The sequence below is a fragment of the Dasypus novemcinctus genome, chromosome 5 (assembly GCF_030445035.2).
Source record: "Dasypus novemcinctus isolate mDasNov1 chromosome 5, mDasNov1.1.hap2, whole genome shotgun sequence".
Lineage (NCBI taxonomy): Eukaryota > Metazoa > Chordata > Mammalia > Cingulata > Dasypodidae > Dasypus > Dasypus novemcinctus.
The window spans coordinates 158418332-158439110 of NC_080677.1; the positions used below are offsets into that span (position 1 = coordinate 158418332).

General features: G+C 38.9%; 1 protein-coding gene and 1 long non-coding RNA gene across 8 annotated transcripts in view; both read left to right on the top strand.

Moving 5' to 3' along the window:
* Nucleotides 1-17924, top strand: part of LOC101433973 (protein adenylyltransferase SelO) — a 41924-nt gene extending 24000 nt beyond the window's left edge. For 4 of the 7 annotated variants that reach the window (XM_058297794.2, XM_058297797.2, XM_058297795.2 and 1 more), the window contains 7 exons: nt 4087-4131; nt 4231-4312; nt 4415-4507; nt 9229-9308; nt 10067-10110; nt 14367-14446; nt 17640-17924. In XM_058297794.2, the coding sequence (XP_058153777.1) occupies nt 4087-4131; nt 4231-4312; nt 4415-4507; nt 9229-9308; nt 10067-10110; nt 14367-14446; nt 17640-17762 (547 nt within the window). In that variant the 3' untranslated portion in view covers nt 17763-17924. Of the gene's footprint in view, nt 1-4086; nt 4132-4230; nt 4313-4414; nt 4508-9228; nt 9309-10066; nt 10111-14366; nt 14447-16023 lie in introns of all 7 variants that reach the window. The other 3 variants (XR_009185950.2, XM_058297798.2, XM_058297796.2) reach the window with 3 other exon arrangements.
* A 266-nt stretch (nt 17925-18190) lies between these two features.
* LOC139439057 (uncharacterized) lies at nt 18191-19991 on the top strand. The gene is made up of 2 exons (XR_011648927.1): nt 18191-18624; nt 19653-19991. It is a non-coding gene; the product is annotated as an uncharacterized lncRNA (long non-coding RNA).
* Nucleotides 19992-20779: the final 788 nt, after the last annotated feature.

Sequence of the window (20779 nt, forward strand, 5' to 3'; positions counted from 1 at the left end):
GGGGGTTGTATCTGCTTTATCTGTCTCTCTGACTCTGCTCAGTTGTGCTTTGAAGCTATCTCAGTTTGCCTTTTTCTTAGTGGGTCCTGGGCTGTCCTTGTTCTCCCCACTTCACGTCCTGCTTTCTCTCCTAGCCCCCTTCCCTGCTGCCCTGGGACCGGACAGCAGGTGCAGAAGCAACGGCATTGCTTCCTCTGCTTCACCAGCTCCCACAGTTGCAGAAGCCAAATTCCTATAACAAATTCCTCATTTGGAGCATTCACGGAGGCTCTGCTTCTCTGGTTGAACTGTAACTGGATACCCAGTCAGGGCCGTTTCCTACTGTGATTTATTTAAGTGCTGCCTTTCCCACATCTGTTTCTTTTGGTGCTTCTGGCACCCCATTATTTGCATGCTTTGAATCCTCATTGTGTTCTCTGGGTCTGTCTTTTCGCTTAAGATTTGCATCCCTTTCTGCTTTTGCTCCCTGCTTTGTTGTAATTCTTCTTGATTTTCCTAACCACCAAATTTGAGTCTCAAGAGCAACTGTCTTCTCTCTCAACTCAACTGAATTTCTTAGTTAGGAAATCATATGCTTTAATTCCAAGGAGTCTGCTGAGGTATAGTTTATTTTTCTTAATTGCTCTTATTTTGATGGTTTTCATATTGCTCTGTCTCCAGTAGAAGTCTGTTTTACTAAGAGCTGGCTGTTTTTTTCCCTCTCTGGGAGCTGGGTCCCCTCAGGCTGTGCGTTCTCCTGTGTTGCTGTCCTGGGTGTGGCTCCACTAAATTGGGCACAGCCATAAAAGGCCAGCAGGGCGCTTGCGCCAGTGAGGAGGGAGGCCTGTCTGCACCCAGCTTGCCCCGGCGCCTCAGTCTGGCCCTCTCCCACCGTCTGGGTTAGGGGTCTTAGCAGCTCGCCATTACCTCTTGGAAGCTGGGGAGCCCACCAGCTTTTGCCAGTGCCATGTACACAGGCAGGGACCTTGATAACTTACCCTGTACAGCCTGCGGCTCTTGCTAGGTCCAGGGCGAAAATCCCACTGCATCTCGGAGCAGGGCCTCATGCCCTGCTGGCCTCTTGGGCCAGGCCACTCCCAGGGCCAGGAGAGCAGCTGGTTAGGGTAGGAAGGGCAGGCACCAGGAATTCAGCCGAATGCCATCGTCCCGTGCCACACCTGGTTCAGCCTTGGGCCTTTACTATATTCAGAGGAAACCGTCACGCTCTCATAGAGGGACCTCCATGGGAGTACACAGGCCTTTGCTGGCCCCCTCGTTCCTTCCCAGGGAGTGGGGGGTCAAGGCCCAGCTGGGTGAATTGTGGTGGAGGACCTGAAAACACACATGGCTCATCCTGTTATACACCACTCTTTGGAGATTTGCCTGACCACAGAAGGCACATATTTTCTGCTTGTTTACGCTGTTTTACAGGGCTATGTCCATTCCTGGGTGGCTCAGGCTTCCTAATTTAGGCACAAAATATTACGAAGCCTATTTACCTACAGACCATATCCTAGGCCGTATCCTCTGGCCTAGCTTTATAAGGGTCATAAAGCTGGAATTTTTATCTCCATCCATCTATAATGTGATCTCTGGTGGCTTCTGAACTTTGACTGAGGAAAAATAACTCTTTTTTTTTTTACAATAGGGTAAATAATAACTTTGCAATGATATAATTAGTTGCTCAAAATGACATATCTTTTGTACATTTAAAATTTCAGTGTTAATAATCTGTTAATATCAGAGTCATTGCCAATAAAAAGCCCCATAGCATTCTTACCAAGTAATCTACTCAAAGTTCCCTCAACTGAATTTAATACAATCAAAGAGTATCATGCCAAGAGGAATAGATTAGTTTACAAACATAATCTTTCTCTTTTGGGGATTCATAAAATAGTATCAAACTGCCATAGTCAGGGACCACATTTTGTTAATTTCTGTGTCTCCAATGTATTTGTTAGAAGATAAACATATTTCTTCTCCCACTACCTCACACTACCTCAAAGAAACCTAAACTTTACCCTGTGTCCACTACAATAAAATTCCAGGTGGAAGGCAAAGGCATAGAGCGATTTTATTCACCCAAGGTAGCAAAAAAGAAATATTTTTTTAAGAAAGATAAAATTTTTATATTCCATCTGGAGTTTCCTGAAATAATCTAATTAAAAAATACACTGGTGGAAAGCGGACTTGGCCCAGTGGTCAGGGCATCAGTCTACCACATAGGAGGTCCACAGTTCAAACCCCAGGCCTCCTTGACCCATGCCATGTGCAGCTGGCCCACGTGCAGTGCTGATGAGCACAAGGAGTGCCCTGCCATGCAGGGGTGACCCCGTGTAGGGGAGCCCCATGTGCAAGGAGTGCACCCCATAAGGAGAGCCACCCAGTGCAAAAGAAAGTTCAGCCTGCCCAGGAATGGCGCCACACATACGGAGAGCTGACGCAGTAAGATGACACAACAACAAAAAGAAACACAGAATCCTGTGCCTCTGACAACAACAGAAGCAGACAAAGAACAAGCAGCAATAGACACAGAGAACAGACAGCTGGGGCGGGGCAGGGGGAGAAGGGGAGAGAAATAAATAATAATAAAAAAATACATTGGTAATACCATTGTATTGTTCAGAATTAAAATTATATGAGAAGGTGGTCATTAGACCTTCTTGTTCCCACCCTTGTCTACATCCATTTATACCACTTTTGCCCTGCAGAGTTCATTCAGCCCTTCAACAAATATTTATTGAGTCCCTCTGTGCTCAGTATGCTAGACACCATTGCCCTTGCTAAGATGACAGCAGTGACTACAACATCGAGACATTTGTGTACTCATGGAGCTAACTTCTGGTGGGAGGGAGAGTTCATAAACAAATAAGTTATGGAGTATGTTAGAAGGAGAAAAATAAAGCAGGGGAGAGGGAGTAAGGGAGGGAAGGGTTTTCAATTTTTAAAGGATAGTTAATGAAGACCTCACTTGCACAAAAGCTTGAAGAAGGAGTTGCAGGAGCAAGCCTTGTAGAGATCTGGGGGAAGAGCACAACGGGCAAGACAATAGCCTGTGCAAAGGCCCTGAGGTGCAGTGTGTGTAGTGTTTTCAAGGAAAAGCAAGAAGGCAAGTGTGGCTTCAGCAGAGTCAGCAAAGGCAGAAGTAGGAGGAGATGAGGTCAGAAAGGTAATTTCAGAATGTGTTGAGCTTTTATATAATTTAAAATGCATTTATATGGTTAAGAGATACACATGTAGTTTGTTTAAAGATGCATTTAAAGCTAAGAACTCTCTAACTTTTATATCTTTATAAAATGTTTCATAGTTCCAGGCAAATGAAATTTTTTTGTAATTTTTTGTAATTTTTTTGGCAAGGTATTTTTAATGCATTATTTTAGGTCTAAGATGACTTTAAAAATACCACCCCAAAACCCATTCAAATAATAAGAGTGGAAACTCTTTTGGTATTATAGAGACAGATCAACATTTATCCCATAGGCTATCCATCCATGCAGATGTTTTAGGAGTGACATGATTTGATCTGCACGGTACACAAACCTTTGAGATAATAAATTTATATTGACAATTTTCTCCAAGATACGCTATATAATTAAATCACTAAACCAGAGTCAGTAGCATGTAATCTCTGTTATTTAATATATGAGAAGGCTTATTGTTTTTAAATTTTATTCCCTGCCCCCCCCATTGTTTGTGCTCGCTGCCTGCTGTTTTCATTTGCTGTGTGTTCTTCCATGTCTGCTTGTCTTTTCTTCTCATTTTTCTCTTTAGGAGGCACTGGGAACTGATTCCAGGACCTCCAGTGTAGGAGAGAGACACTCGTTCACTTAAGCCACCTCATCTCTCTGGTCTGTTGCGTCTCTCACTGTCTCTCTGCCTCTCCCTTTGTGTCTCATCTTGCACGCCAGCTCTCTGTGGCAGAAGCCAGCCTGCCTTCACCAGGAGCCCCGGGGATTGAACCTGGGGCTTCCCATATGGTAGATGGGAGCCCAATTGCTTGAGCCACGTCTGCTTCCCAAGAAGGCTCGTATCGTTATTATAAAATGTAATTCAAGACTGGTAATTTTCAATCAGTGTTTAACTGTCCTTCCTTTTTTATCCCCATAGAGCTGCTCAGATTCTCGAAGAGTACTCTGTTCTTTATTATGCAAGGTTTGTCATTTTTAAATACAACTATTCAAACATCCTGGTTGGATTGAGAGCAATTCATAAAATAGTGATAACAAATTGAATTGACATGTCTCCGTTTAGATTTAGAGAATTGTTTAAAGCCAAATTGGGATTACTTGGAGAAAAGGAGGATGATGATGATTTAATTGCATTTCTCTTACATGTGAGTGTATCATTTTATGGTTTTTTTTCTGATGAATTTTTGAATTATATTCGGTATATTTTTCAAGAATGAGATGAATGAATATCATTACTTTCATTAAAGCTCATGAAAGAGACAGAAGCTGATTTTACAATGACATTTCGGCAACTCAGTGAGATTACACAAAATCAACTGCTAGAACTCAGCATTCCTCAGGTATTTTTTTTTTTTAAGATTTATTATTTATTTCTCTCCCCTTCCCTTCCCCCCCGCCCCGTTGTCTGCTCTCTGTATCCATTTGCTGTGTGTTCTTCTGTGTCTGCTGCCACTCCTGGGCAGGCTGCACTTTTTTTTGCATGGGGCAGCTCTCCTTGTGGGGGGCACTCCTTGTGTGTGGGGCTACCCTACATGGGGGACACCCCTGTGTGGCATGGCACTCCTTGCTCACATCAGCGCTGCACGTGGGCCAGCTCACCACATGGGTCAGGAAGCCCTGGGTTTGAACCATGGACCTCCTATATGGTGGGCGAATGCTGTATCAGTTGAGCCAAATCTGCTTTCCTCCTCAGGTATTAATTTATGACAAGGTCTTTTTTCTTAATTCCATTTTCTATCAGGTTTATTGAGTTATAATTTACATACTGTAATCCCTGGTGCTTAGGGATTACTACCAAGTACCAGCTGATGATGTAACTAGAAAAAGACCTTGACTAAAAGGGTCAACTCAGACCAGCAGACTATCTCAGCCTACACGTAATATCAGGTGTTAAAAACTGCTTTTTTTTTTAAAAAGATTTATTTTATTTATTTCCCTCCCCCCACCCCTCAGTTTTCTGTTCTCTGTGTCCATTTGCTGCATGTTCTTGTCCGCTTCTGTTTTTGTCAGTGGCACAGGAATCAGTGTCTCTTTGTTGTTGTGTCATCTTGTTGCGTCAGCTCTCCGTGTGTGCGGTGCCATTCCTGGGCAGGCTGCACTTTCTTGCGCGCTGGGCGGCTCTCTATACGGGGCGCACTCCTTGCACATCGGGCTCCCCTACGCGGGGACATCCCTGCATGGCACGGCAGTCCTTGCACGCATCAGCACTGTGCGTGGGCTAGCTCCACACAGGACAAGGAGGCCTGGGGTTTGAACCACGGACCTCCCATGTGTTAGACAGATGCCCTAACCACTGGGCCAAATCTGCTTCCCCCAAAAAACTGCTTTTTGAACTTGAATAAAAGGGGAAAATGGAGAAGACAAATGAGTTTATATGGCTATGAGTCTGTAAAATTCATTCCTTTTAATTGTATAATTCCATGATTTTTAACAATTTATAGATTTACGCAGTTCTCACACAGATTAATTTTAGAAGAATTCCATCCCTGGCAATTTGTTTCCCCTGGCCCCAGGCAACTTCTAGTCTACTTTCCATCTCTAAAGTTTTTTATTTTCTGTACATTTCATATAAATGGAAACTTATAATATGTGATCTTTTACATCTGCTTTGAGATTTAAACATCTTTAACCTATATCATTAATTCTTTCCTTTTTATTATGGAATAATATTCCATTGTATGTCTGGATATACCTAATTTTTCTTATCCATTTGCCATTTCATGGGCATCTGGGTTGTTTTCAGTTTTTAGCTATTTTGAATAATGCTGCTATGAATACTCAAGTTCAAGTTTTTGTATGGATGCATATTTTTATTTCTCTTGTGTAGATACTTAAGAGCGGAACTGCCGGGTTGATTGGTAAATTTATGTTCAACTTTTTAAGAAACTGCCAGACTGTTTCCAAAGTAGCTGTACTTAATTCTGCTTTAAGAATACATGTTGCCTTTTTATTTTAGTGCTAATGCATCACATCCGTGGAGTAATATAGATATTATCAGAAGACCCTGTTCATTGGAGATTTTCCTAAACATAAGTCTATTTATAAAGTCTAAAAGTCTTTTAGATTGCAATCAGTTTTCATTATTTTTCAGATTAAAACTGGTCTAATTTTAAGAGTTTTCAATTTCTTCATTGTATTTATGACATTCTGTATAAATAAGGTTATTTTTAAACACTTTTTAAAGTCCACTTATGCATTTATTCAACAAATACTTATTGAGAACTTACTGTTATTGAGAGTTTACTCTGACACAGGCATTATACTCAATGGTTTACAAAATATTGAAAATAATAATAATAGAAACATTTATTGCGTGCTTATTATATACCAGGCACCATTCTAAACATTTGAGATGCACGATCTCTGCCATAGCTAGTGAGGCATGTACCACTGCTATCCCTGTTTTACTGTCACAGGAGCTGAGGCTTAGAGAGGTTGGGTAACTTGCCCTGGATCACACAACTAGTAAGTGTTACAGCTGGATTGAAGCCCTGGCAGACTTTTCCTGAGCCCACTTCCTTAGCCCTTGTGCTATACTGCATCTTGTTGAGGGAATCCTTTCAACAGCTGATGGGGAAACCAAAGTCTCTGAAAGGTGAAGTAATTTGCCCACAGCTAGTGAGTGACAGAGCTCAGCTTCACATCCTGGACTGTTCTGGTCCAAAGCCATGGATATTATTAACTAGTTGGCTGAACAGCCTGTTAGGAGGCAGTGCTCTGTTAGACACCTGGGAAATGGGAGTGAACATGAAGTAGATTCTATTGGGGAATGAACCTCTGGTCCTATGTAGTTTCTCCCTGAGCTTTCAGTATTTCTGGCCTAATCTGGCATCATGGCCAGAAGGGTAGTAAGCCATGTTGTCACCAATAAAGAATCCAGAAGCTGCCAGAAATTCATAGTTTATTAAACTTCAGAGCTAAAAAAATACTAATTTTGAGCATAGAAACTGAAAATGGTATATAGAATACCATCCGCTTTGAAGCAGAAACTTAATGTAGTAATAGTAATGGTAATTTTTATTAGCTTTTAATTTACTTTTCTGTCGACAGAAAGTACAGCAGGGTCTGATGCTTCTGCTTCCTCTTGCCTGATAAAGACCCCTTCCCAAGGCACGTTCATGCTGATGGATCACTGAGTCTGGCTTGGGTGGTGGAACTTCCAGTTGGGGCTGTTTGAGCAGGGAGCAGGCCCTTTCTGGGCCTCTGAATTCCTAGGCATAGGCAACCTTGACGGGCATGAATCACTGGGCCCTGAGTACAACGCACACTGAGGTCCAGGAGAAGGCCAAGGGCGTCCAGCTTCCTCTCACACTCCCTCTGCCCCGTCAGGCACCAGCTAAAGGGTGACGTGGAAGTAGAGTCCCATCTGAGTCTCAATGCCATCACCCACCAAATAAACTTGAACGTGTGGTTTACACCTGTGTGTCTCCCCTCCTCGTCATAACACACAGGCTGTCCCACCTGGGCCCAGTCCTGTAATTAGGCAGTACTTAGAAACCCTCATCCCATCCACAGCATTCGCCTCATCCCACTCCTGGAAGAAACCACCTTTTTTAGTTCCTCATATGTCCTTCCAGAGTTTCTTGATGCAAACACAAACATATATTGATGTATATTCATATTTTTTCACATAAAAGATAGCATAGTTTATGGATTATCTGCACCTTACTTAATAGTATAGTTTGCAGAGTGGGTGAAGCTCAGTGGTTAAGTGCCTGCTTCACATGTATGAGGTCCTGGGTTAAATCCCTGGTTCCTCCTTAAAAAAAATACAGTATAATCTGAAGATCTTTCCATATCAATACATAGAAAGAATCCTCATTCTTTTTATAGCTATAAAACATTCCATTCATAGATGTACCATATTTTATTTAACCCAGTTCCTACTCATGGACACTTGGGCTGTTTCCAAACCTTTGCTATTATAAAATTATATATTATATATTTATTTATATATTTTATAATATATATTATATATTATATATATAATAAAATTATTCTTATGAGTATGAAGTAGCCATGAATTGCATTTTTAGGGGTGATTTGGATGAAAGGATGTCTTATCTATTCAGCAGGAAATATAGAAAAAGTATTAACTTATAAGTGTCTTTAAAATTATCAGTGATTCACCTATCAGAGCTAATTATCATTTAATAAATGGAAAACTGAGACAAACTACGTTAAAGTGACTTCTTCAAAGTTCCTGATGGGTATAAATATTCAAATACTAGGAGTTGGGAAAATTTAATTGAGAAGAGATAATTGCACATATGATCATTTCAGTAGTTAATTTTGTCTCTTGAATTTGAAACCTCAACCTGCTGCCTCCCTTGGTAGGGCTAATTATTTGTTCCTTCGTGTTCCCTTAGCCTTTTATAGCTATTTCTCTAACACCACTTGTCAAATGCCACCAAAGTGTTCATTTACATATCTTACTTGTTTTCTTTTTTTAAGATTTGTTTTATCTATTTATTTCTCCCCTCCCCTTCATTGTTTGCATTTGCTGTGTCTGTTTGTTATGTGCTGGCCTTTTTAGGAGGCACCAGGAACCCAACCTGGGACCTCCCATGTAGTAGATGGAAGCGCATTCTCTTGAGCCATATCTGCTTCCTCGTAATTTACTTCTCAAAGGCAGGACCACGTCTTAGGAATTTTTGTATCCTTCCCATCTAACAGAGTTCCCAACACGTAGTTAAATTCCATAAATGTTTGTTAAATAAATTAATAGATGAATAAATAAAATGCAGTGGCAAACAAGTTTTTAAAAGCAAATTATACATTAAGGGAGTTTCCTCTTTAAAGTGATCTATGAGGACTTCATGCATTTATTTTTTATCTCTCTTAAATCATGCCATTGCATGGGTTTCAGTGGACTTTAGAATTGAATAATAGATAAGAAAAAGGGAAAATATTCCTTTTTCACATTATTTCTACTTGAAATAGCATAGTTTTAAAAACATGTTTCTATCATTCTTATACTTATTATAATATAAGAACAGGTAGTTAAAATAAACTGAACTAATAATATACCAAGCAGAAGATGACCTGTATTTTCATTTAGCAATTCTGGGCACTGAAGAAGATTTCACAGCACGGGCTCTTCCCTGCCTGGGTGTCCCGGTACCTGTCGAGACTGAAGAGGTAAAGTAGCCCTGTCCCCTCTTGCCCAAGCACGTACTGCGTCAGGGTGGCATCGCCAGAGCCTTTGGGTTTTTCAGCGTTCCCTTTCTGTGCCCGGCTGCTTGGCCCTGGTGGAGGCCTCGGCCACGTGCCTGTCCCCATGTTGGCCAGGCCTGAGCCCCGAAGCCTTGAGCGGGAGCCCCTCAGGCTTTCACCCCACTCTATTTTCACACCCCATACAGTGGACTTTGCCTCATAAATGTGAATGAGTAATGTAGTTGCAGAGTAAGGAAGTGGCAGCACAGGAGTAATGTAGTTGCAGAGTAAGGAAGTGGCAGCGGCAGGGAGAGAGGAATGGGAGAATCCAGGAAGCTGGGGACCAAGTAGCCCTTCTCCGTTCAGTAGCCGCCAGGGGCTGATTGTAATGGTGAACCTGAGTAATCCAGAAAAAGTTATGTAATTTCCAGAAGACTCTCCTTCAGAATCATGTTATGAAGTCTATCAGGCATTTTAGATCTTAAAAGGTTTTTATTAAAATTGGTACAAGTCAGAGAAGATTTGGTGCTGTCTAAAATAATGAAACAAGGCAGTATTTTACATATTGTATAATCAAACTCAGTATATTTTTCCATTTTTCTTCCAACACTGCCTCAATCTGATTTTTTAATGTTCTTTTTTTTTTCCTTAATATTTGCCTTTTGAAGTAATTCTCCCTTTTTGGAAAAAAGTAATTTAGAGGGATAGTAGCTAATTTTATCTTTTGTTCTATTCCTTTTTAGTAACATGAATGACTCAGATTCTAAAAGAAGAAAAAGAATGACAAGTAAGTAATACCTTTGATTTTCCTAACTTTAAGGATTATCAAATGAAAGTAAAAATTTTTTTGGAGAACTGATAGTAGTTATTTAAGGGAAATGAGTTTATTAAGAAAAAAACTAGAGTAAATCTAGATGAGTCTATTTTAGTTGAACTGCTGTCATGTTTTTTTCTGATTCAAGATGACTTTTAACTTCTTGTAGGCTATAACAGCTCAATTTGCACAAGTTTGCATACTAATGTTAAAGTACAATAGTTCTAAAGGCTGGTGGTGAGACAAGGAAGATGGTTTGTGATATGATGGTAAGAAGATGGGATTTGGAGTCTGGCAGATGCTTTTCATCTTTGCCACTTGTTAGCTATGTGATCTTGGAAAATATATTTAACTCCCCAAGTCTTAATGCCCTGAGCTGTAACAAAATGGGGAAATTTTTCAGGGATGTGGTTTGTGATGATGAGCAATAATATGTGTAATATATGCCTGGGCAGTAACATACATCCAATAAATTGGAGTTATAAAAATAATCTACATTCTGGTATTGATTTTTAGTTTACTAAGTGTAAGTTTTACAATGAAGTGTGCGGTCTGTTTTGGGATTCAACAGAGATTTAGTTGCCTGCCACTTAGGTCACTTGGGCATACGCACAGAATTTATAGACCAATGCAGGCTATGGACAGTTCCAGCTTAAGAGGAAGAAGAAATTAGAAGAAGAAAATGAAGTGGCAGTCTTAAGCACTTGGATTTTTTTGGTATGACAGTTGGGAAGATATTAAAATGAAAGAAATTTAGTGAGTTTCAGGTTGCTGCTTTCCTTCTCTTTTTTTATTTTTTTAGGTAAATAATGATGGTTACGTAAAGCAATGCTAGTTTTTTTTTTTTTTTACTTAATCAAGTTATGCAGTCATCACTACAATTCAATTTTAGAACATTTCTATTCACTTGACCTCTCTTTGTTTATGTTTCCTCATCTATAAAACGTTTTTACATCATGGTTTGTTGCACAAATTCAATGAGTAAGTGGCTGGCATATAATAAGTACTCAATAAATATCAGCTGTTGTTTTATTATAGAGGAAATTAAATATACTTGTTGCAGGAATTTTGGGGAGGACCCTGGATTGCCACTCTATTGCTGCTATATGTCATCTAAAAACATATTTTAAAAAATCAATAGTAGATTAAGGGAAGATTTGTTATTAAATTGTTTTTTTAAAAAGGTGCAAACAATGGAAGCAATGGAAGCAGTAAAGGTGAGTGTTTTAGAGGTTCTTAGAAATATAATTTTCAAAAACACTCAATCTCTATTAATTTAGACCTCCAGTCAACTCTGAGATGATAAATCACAAAAGGGCATTGATAATTTCTCTTTCACAGCCCATGATCACAGGGAAAGCATGTTTAATGAGGGCTTTCTTTATTTTATTTATTTTATCCAACACCCCCCTCCTGCCCCGCCTTGCGGCTTTTGTGTGCTTTGACACTCAGGTGTGTCTGAAGGCGCTTTTCTTTGTGGCCATAAAGACGATAGGGAAAGACGATAGGGGAAAAGCCCTTTCTGCAGTTTCTAATGAAAAAATAAGGTCAGCAAGCTTCCCAGAGAAATGGTTGATGTACCAAAATGAAATATTTCTATTTACGTAAAGCATGTTATTCTAGTAGATCCAGCGTACTACAATGGGTTTTATATTTATTGCCAGGGAGGAAAACAAAAAAACAAAAAAACAAAAGTCCTAAAATATCTGCATCTGTAATAAAATTAGGTTAGCTATAATTCCAAAAACCCATCAGTGTCATTCTCTTGCTTTTCTTTGTGCCGAGTAGTGAATTTGTGGCAGATGCTCAAAGAACTTGGTTACTAAATCGCTATGGCTAGCTGTTTAGAGGTCAGCACCAGCTAAGCTGAAACAATGGTTTGGAGCCTCATTATCGAGCACAACCCTGAGCCTACCTCCAAACCTCTCATCTGCCACCTTGCAAATGGCACGCCTTGATCACGAAGGGAATGACATAGAAGTTAGGTAAGATCAACTAGGAATCAATGTTAAAGTGCCATTAGTTAAAGTTAATCATGTCAGTTTAAATTGTGGCCCTCTAGTAGATATTTCTGTCCTGACCTTTGGCAAATAATAGAATAAAAGAGAAATTTCCTACCACATCCTTCCTCTGAAGCATTAAAATTAAAAAAAAGAAAGAGGAGGAAAAGTTGCTATATTTGGAGTAACTTTTTCTCTTAAATTTATTTTAGTAACTCTTTAATAATATATTGAATTAGATGAATGATAAATGGACTCCCATTTTCCAGTTTCTTTACCAGTCCATCAGAGATTAGTTGGATTTAATAGTCCATTTTAGAGATTAGTTGAAACCATCGATCTCTTATGGCCACTGGATCTGCTGGATTTCCTGTACGTTTTGAGTAAAATGTTAGCAACAGCACAATTTATGTCAGATTATGAGGCGCTCAGTAAAACATGGTCACAAGTCTCTTTTCCTAGCACTAAAGTCATTTATTCAACAAGCAGATTAAGCCCTTTTTGTACATCACATTGTTTGAAGCTAAAGCCACAAAGATGAATTAGATACCTGCCCTTCAAGAGCTTAGGATCTAGTGAACGAGTGATCATCAAATTATATGGAACTTGGGATGGACATTATCCTCATTAATCCACTTACTTAAAACTATATTGCCGAAAGAAACAACCCACCAACAAAGAGGTCTCAACCAGGTAAAAATGTGCCGAATGAGATAACCCCTCAGGGAATGTTACTCACCGATATATAATTTACCTATTTTTAAAGCAACTTGAATATTTATAAGTTGATCCAAAGTACATCTGCTTACAGCCACAATTGACAAAGTATTTTAACAGTATATTCATTGCTAGATTTCTATAAAGTGTCTGTCAAACTTTTATTTGGATAATTCCACTCTACTTCTTTGTCTAAACTGTTTCCACAATTTCCCCTAGCATGTTAGTTTACCATTTTGTTTAAAAGATTGTGTATCTTCTTTTTGTGCATATGTGTTTTTATTTTAAAGGAGTCTTGGAATAACTTTTTAAACATTTGAAAAATGCAAACTTGTAGAACAACAACAAAAAAATCCTCTATGTTCCCAGAATCCAAAAACAAATGCTACTCACCTTTTGATGCATTTACCTATACTCTTGTTTCTGTGGCCATTGATTGGACAAAATGTAGTGATAATCATGTATAGTATAATTGTATTTTTTTTCATTAAATCTAAGCATTTCTCTTCCTACTGTATATTCTTGATAATCTAACATTTTTAATGGCTGCATATTTCTTTGAAAGGATATCTAATGTTTTACTTAACCATTCCCCATGATTAAGTATTTTGTTTCCAGTTTTTTCTTAATATTATTAATATTTCTTAGTATTTTTTAATTTAAATTTGTTTCTTTAGACAATGTTATTAGAGAATATAGTCTAATAATATATGGACTATATATTAGTCTAATATATTATTAGAAAAACAATAATATATTGTTATATATTGGGCAGATCTTTAAAACCAGGTTGAGATAGAAATTTTGTATTCTATCCCATCAAGTACCTCAGAAACTGCTGAGAATAATGAAATGGATTGCTGCAATCCTCTCAGAATTTCTCTTTTGCCAATGGGGATAGCACCCCCTTTTCCCCACCCCCTTGGTTGATAAATTTGTTTGGAAAAAGGCTCGTCTCAAATAAAGATATACTTCTTGGAATTCTAAACGGGTCATTATTACATCACTTTTGACTATGAAAAGATGCACACTACTTTATGCTTTATACCACACGTTTATAAAGGTTCGAGCCTGCAGTGACCTTTTCCTGTTTGCGCCGAGGCAGCGTTGGCCCTCAGCAACCCTGCCTGTGGGGCAACCCAGACCTTCATCCTGTGCTTGAGGATATTCAAATCAAAGATTTCCCCCCACACTATGGGCTTAATTCAGATGAATTAACTACTTCCTCCATGCCATATAAAATGCTCAGTGAACTGAAAATGGAGATAAGAACAAATGAATGATGAAACACTGAAAAATAAAGCTTACTGATCATAATATTTTAAAAATGTGTTTTTGTACTATAAGATAAGTGCCATACAACTCAAAATGGACTCGTGCTGATTGTTTCTTCTTTTTTGAGCCTTCCAGCAAAATTCTTAAAGGCCATTTAGTTTCAGTGGTGAGGAAACATGGCCTGTTTCAATCTAGTAATTTGCTAAACTGAGATGTATTTTTTCACCCTTGTTTAAGCTGTTAATCCTAAATACGTGTTGAAGAATTGGATGGCTGAATCTGCAGTGCAAAAGGCAGAAATCAATGATTTTTCAGAGGTAAGGTGGTTGACTCTCCCATTTTTTGTTTTTTTTTCTTCAAGAGGTACTGGGACCTCGTCCACGGGAAGCAGGCACTCAACCAACTGAGCTATATCCCCTCCCCTCTCCTAAGCTTATTTTTATTGATTAATCTTATTAATTTTTATTTAATTTACTGTACCATATTTAAACACATCTAATGTATTTGTAGACATGCTAAATTATACTGTTGCCAATAGCATCTTCCCAGAATTTTCTCCGACTTGTATTTCTTTTTCGAAAGCAGTGAATTTTCTCATTTTGTTTTATGTATGTAATTTTCTTTTCATAATATAAGTTGCATCATTTGAACTTCTGAGGATCTGATTCTATGGTTTATTGTATGTGTTTTGGAATTTTGAATTGCGACCTCATTCTTGAAATGCATTAAAGGTTTTTCTGGAGGTGCAACTCTCGAGAGGAAATTAACGTTTGCTTCTGCCAGGTATCCATGATGTCACCAACCTGGGCCCACTTTAAATTACTTTCCTGACAGTAATGATGCTGAATGAACTAGAGCTACAAGCGTTAGCGTGGAAGAGTCTCATACACAATTTCAGCAAAATAAGCAAGTTTTAAAGAAATACATAACAGTGTGTTACCACTTAAGTACAGTGTAAAAACCATGTAAAACCATATTATATATTCCTTAGGGATACATGTTTATGTAATAAAAGTATAGCCAAATGCATGGGGATGATAAACATCAACTATGGACCGGGGTTACTTTGTAGTCATGAGGAAATTTGAGTTAGGAAAGGCCATATTCAAGGTATTTTATTGCCGAAGCCAAGTGCCAGCCACACAGGTGCTCTTTATATTTTTCTGCAAGCCTTCTTATATGACTCATATTTCATAATTAATGGTTTAAGAATGCATTGCACATACTGTTTTTTTTTTCTCATTTTTAAGTATAGATTTATAGAAAAATCATGAAGAAAATACTGAGTTTCCATATACCCCTCCTCACACATGCAGTTTTCCCTATTAACATTTGCATTCGTGTGGTACCTTTGTTTACAATTGGTGAACCACTGTTTTTATAATTAAACTGTTAACTACTGTCCATAGTTGACATTGGGGTTCATGCTGGGTCATCATAGTATGTTTTCGGGACCAGGAGCGGCCCTGGCACTCCCCCGCCTGTCCTGTGCCCGAGCCAACGTGGTTGATGATCATGCTGCTCTTTCCAGTGCCGGGCTGGACTTCAGAATCGTTCTCAACACAGCGTGCTCTGTGGTTACCACCAACTCACCAGAGTTGCCATGACAGGGAAAATGTTTTTGCAGTTTACAATTTGGGACTTTCATTAACTTTCTATCTTAGTAGGTTATTAGGTCTGACAATTCTGGATGTTCATGTTGGAAAATAAAATTTTTTTATTTAAGCTTTTTATACTATTAAATAGAACATTTGAAAGGGAAGGCAGATAACTTGGCATTTCTCTTTAGGTGAATTTGTTCAAGCTGGAGAAACTCAGTGATTTACAAATTATTTTGTTGACCTGTTTCTCCTTCATACCCTGTTTTCTTCCCTTCCTCAAAATTGTATTTCAGTACCGATAAGTGCCTGCTCGGGGGCCTTTTTAAGTGCCCGTAAATGTGGACATTCACAAGACACTCACAGGCCACACCTAGCCTCAGTCTACTGAGAGACGTGGGGCAGGAACCGTGGCTGCCTGCAGGGCCACCTCAGGTCCACCTGGAGGCAGGAGGCCGCTGTAGTGCCGGTGCTCAGGTGAGCTCTGCATCAGGCAGGGCTGCCCTGGCCCAGGTGCTTTCTGCCCCACAGCAACCACCGGCTCTTATGTCTTCTCTGTGGGTCTAGTTTCCAGTGTCCCCACGCGACCTGCCTTACAAGAGTCACCGCACTCCGAAAAGCCCAAAGTATCTGCCGGATATTTCGTACTTACCCAGTCCTGGTTCTCTTAAGGGATGCTGTTTGGTGATACAGTTGCCATACCACCCTATTGGGTTGCCAGGGAAGCAGACCTAGAATATTAACTAAAGGTCAAATACACATGTGGGAGAGGAAAAAAATTTTGTTAATCTCTTGCATGTACAACAAGTTCACCTTCTTTCATCAAACTTTTTTTTTTTTTTTTGAGGCACCAGGGGCCAGGGATTGAACCTAGGACCTCGTATGTGGGAAGCTGGCTCTCAACCACTGAGCCACATCATCTTCCCTGAGTGGTTTTTTTCATTCGTTGTTTGTTTTTCCAGGAGGCACCGGGAACTGAACCCAGGACCTCCTGTGTGGGAGGCAGGGACTCAGCTGCTTGAGCCTTATCCACTACCCAAATATTTCTTGAACATCCACTCTATGCAAGGCTCTGTGGAGGGGAAAGAAATATATGTGCATGTGTGTATATTTTATAAACTATGAAATCTATTCAGGGAGCTTGTAGGTGAAATTAGATAGGTGTACAACTATAGTCCAAAGTCGCTGGTGGGAAGCACCTTGGGAGAAGCAATTAAGAAGCTCATTGATAGGGATGCAGTCTTCCACTAGCGACTTGCCCTTGAGAACATGGTGATTCACTGCCATGCTCTGCTTCGGCTCTTGGCGCTACTTTCTTAGCATAGATAATCATCCATCTTTGTCTATCAGAAGGAGGCATTTTCTTGCCTCTTTAATGCACAAGGGAGTAACAGGACCACTGCAAATAAATCTTTTGATCTTAGAATTATTATTGAAAGTAGTTATGTTCCTTGTTGCCTCAGTTTATTATCATGAGACAAAACCCCAAAAGAGGAAGCAGCACAAGTTAGGATTCATACCCTTGATTTGGAAAGACTGCAAATTATTGATATTCTTTTATTTTTGTAAATACTTTAGAAAATTATGATTCTCCTCTTAAGGATGCAAAGGAATCTTAAAATTTCCAGGACATATGGTAATCTTATGACTTTACATAATCACTCTCCTGTTTTAGTGCAAAAGTAGTACTTCAGGAACGTTATGTGGAATAATAGAAATGTTAAGTAACAATTATGGTTAAGGTTTTAATAAAATGTAAAATATATAAATATTTTCAAACAAATTAAAAATTTCCCCTGCCATTTTAGAAATTTCTTAGAATTCCTAAGTTTTGAAAACTGGTATCTTTTAGGAAATTATTAAGGGCCCTGAGAAAGGAAATCTGTATTTACTTATTTTGATTGTTTACTAGGTCCGCCTTCTCCAGCAAGTTCTTCAGCATCCATTCCAGAAGCATTCTGCAGCCGAGAAAGCAGGCTACTCCTCGCCTACTCCTTCTTGGGCTAAAGATCTCAGAGTTAGCTGTTCATCTTAATTTGGGGAAAACAAATAAGAAATGCTTCTATCATTGAACTCAATATAGAATAATCTATTTGATTAATTCTTAATGACCATCCACATTGTGATGACAATCCGTATTTAATGATAATGATTATATATAAAAATATTTTCAGTAAAATGAAATTTAAAAAAATAATCTTTGTGACCATTTTTTTGTTCTAAATCAGTAACTTCAATGGAATAATGAAATGTTTTTGGTAAACCACACAAGTTCTTTTCAATGACTAAGAAATCTTACGACAACCTCTTAATGGAAATGGATTTGTAAGTATTCATTTAGTGTTTACTATATACTCAGCACTTTGGGACGTATCAAATAAATACATAGTTTAATTGTAGTCCTAGAAGGTTTTTTTTCCTCTCCCTATTATGGTAATTTTCAAATATTTATTGAAGTAGAGAGAATAGTTTAGTGAACCTGGTTTACCATTCACCCTACAGGCTGATGATCAATACATGGCCAACCTTGTTTCACCCACACCCATACACACTCCCCCATGGTTCTAGTTATTGTTTTAATTGAGGTAGTGCTTATTTATTTTTTTAAAGATTTATTTAATTTATTTATTTCTTCCCACCCAGACGTCGTTTGCACTTGCTGTGTTTGTTTCCTGAGGAGGCACTGGGAACTGAATCTGAGTCCTCTGATATGGGAGGGAGGTGCTTAATTGCTTGAGCCACTTCTGCTCCCTGCTTTTGCTGTGTCTCTTATTATGTTTTTCCTTGTGTCTCCTTTTGCGTCATCTTGTTGCGTCAGCTTCCTGCACCTGCCCATTGTGCCAGTTCTCTGTCTTCTTTAGGAGGCAATAGGAACCGAACCAGAGACCTCCCATTTGGTAGGTGAGAGGAGCCCAATTGCTTGAGCCACATTTGTTTCCCTTGATGTAGTATTTACATATCCCCAGTTATTTTTAAGAAAATCCCAGTTTTGTTTCATTTCATCCACAAATACTTCTTTTTGTAACTCCAAATGCCAATGGCTTATAACACACACACACAATACCATTATCACCTTAAGACTATTTAAAATGTCTCTAAAGCATAAAATCACATATCCAGCCAGTTTTCAATATTGCCTATTGTTTTAAAATTATCATTATTATAATTGCATATTTAACTTGGGATCCAGATAAAGAAGAGACATTAAGATTAGATGATAACTCTTAAGTCTCATTTGATCTCTTCAGGTACAACCACTTCTAGCTTTTATTCCTTGCAAAGTATTTGTCTGGGTTGAAGAAAACCAGATCATTTGTCCTGACGGGCTTCCCACAGCCTGCATTTTGCTGGGTGGATCCCTTTGGTATTGTGTAACAGGTTCCTCCAGCCACTGTGTTTCTGTAAGTCCAGAACTTCAGTCAGATTCAGATTCGATTTATTTGGCAAAAATGCTTACCACCAGGAGGCAAGTGTTGTGTATTTCCATCCGGAAGTACACAATATTTGGTTGTCTCTCTTTTTGTAATATCAACAGCCATCAACAATCATTGCCTTGACCCATTTATTCAACAAAGTTTGCAAAATGATTCTATTCTAGTCCTATCATTTATTTACAGCTGGAATCTTTCTTTCAAGAAAAACTTCCTATCATTAATTATTTGGCTATCCTGAGGTACAGAAAGGCAAAATAATAAGTTGGTTCCCAAGCAGCCTCCCAAAATGACACATGACTTTGTTTTATTTGCATTAGTATCATTATGAACTCCTAAATTTAAACATATTGTTGTTTTTTGTTCTATTGCAGTTGAAATCCTTAATGATGTGCAATTATCCCATCTTTGGCCAGTGAGGGTTTATTCAATGGGCTCCTTTTCGAAACAGTCCTAGAAGTTTTTGGTAACTTCCCTGTTTTCTGGTGTTCCAGGTTCATCCTGCATAGTTTTTTGCCTTAGCCCCAGATTCAGTCACTTCTCCAAGGAGGCCATTTCCAAGACCACAGTCCTGACGTCTGAAGATGGCGAATACTTGAAACCCCTTAAAATATCTGTTAAAAATTTGAATAGTCACTCCTTCTTCCCTAAAATGAAATGAACAGGAAAAAAAAAAAAAACATAGCAAAGAGACCTATTATCATTCAAACTAGAGAAAGATCTCAACCTCAGAAATTCTTAGGTGACCTTTTATTAAAAATTTCAACTATTAAAGTAAAACATGAATACATGCTCATGTAAAATATTCAAAACAATAAAGGGAGTATATTGAATATATTATGGAAGGCTTCCTTTGCATGCCCACTCCACCTGCCTCCCTGTACCCATTCTGTATCCCAGAGGTAAATACACGTTATAATTCTTGTAGCCCTTCAGATTTTTGCCAAGCATTGCCTGTCTATATGTATATATTTAAATGCACGTGTTTATGTGACTAGGGATGTAGACTATATATTGCTTTGTAAGTTGCTTTTATGTTTGTTTAGTTATGTTCTGTATCAATACGTATAGATTGCTCTCATGTGTGTTAGTAGTTTCTGCACAATGCTCATCCTTTCTCAACCCCAGCAGAGAGCCACCAGGCAGTTAACAAGCGTGGGAGCAGCCAGCAAGGCAGGGGTAGAGGGCAGGAAGACCACGTACCTCTTTCCCTTCCAAAGGCTCGTCCTAAGCAGGTCTGAAGTTGGGAGACAGTAGAAGCTTTGATATCAAACCAAGGCCAGAGATTTGATTACCATCTGGGATAGGACATTGTGTTCACTGAATTGAGGCTGGTTTGTGACTTAGAGTGACCACAGGACTAGCTACTAAGAATGAGAAGAAAAGACATGGGACTTGCCAGGGTTTTCATCCAGGGACAAGCAAGGGCCACCACCACTGCCCGACTTTTAAAGGAAATGGGAGGATGGAGGAAGAAGGTCGAATTTTCATCAGTATCCATGGGCCAGCCTCATTCAACATATTATTTCCACTTGGATGGTCCAATAAACTCTTCTTGGTTATGATTATTGTTGTTAAGTACCCTACTAGATGCAGTTTGCTGATATTTTATTTGCATGTT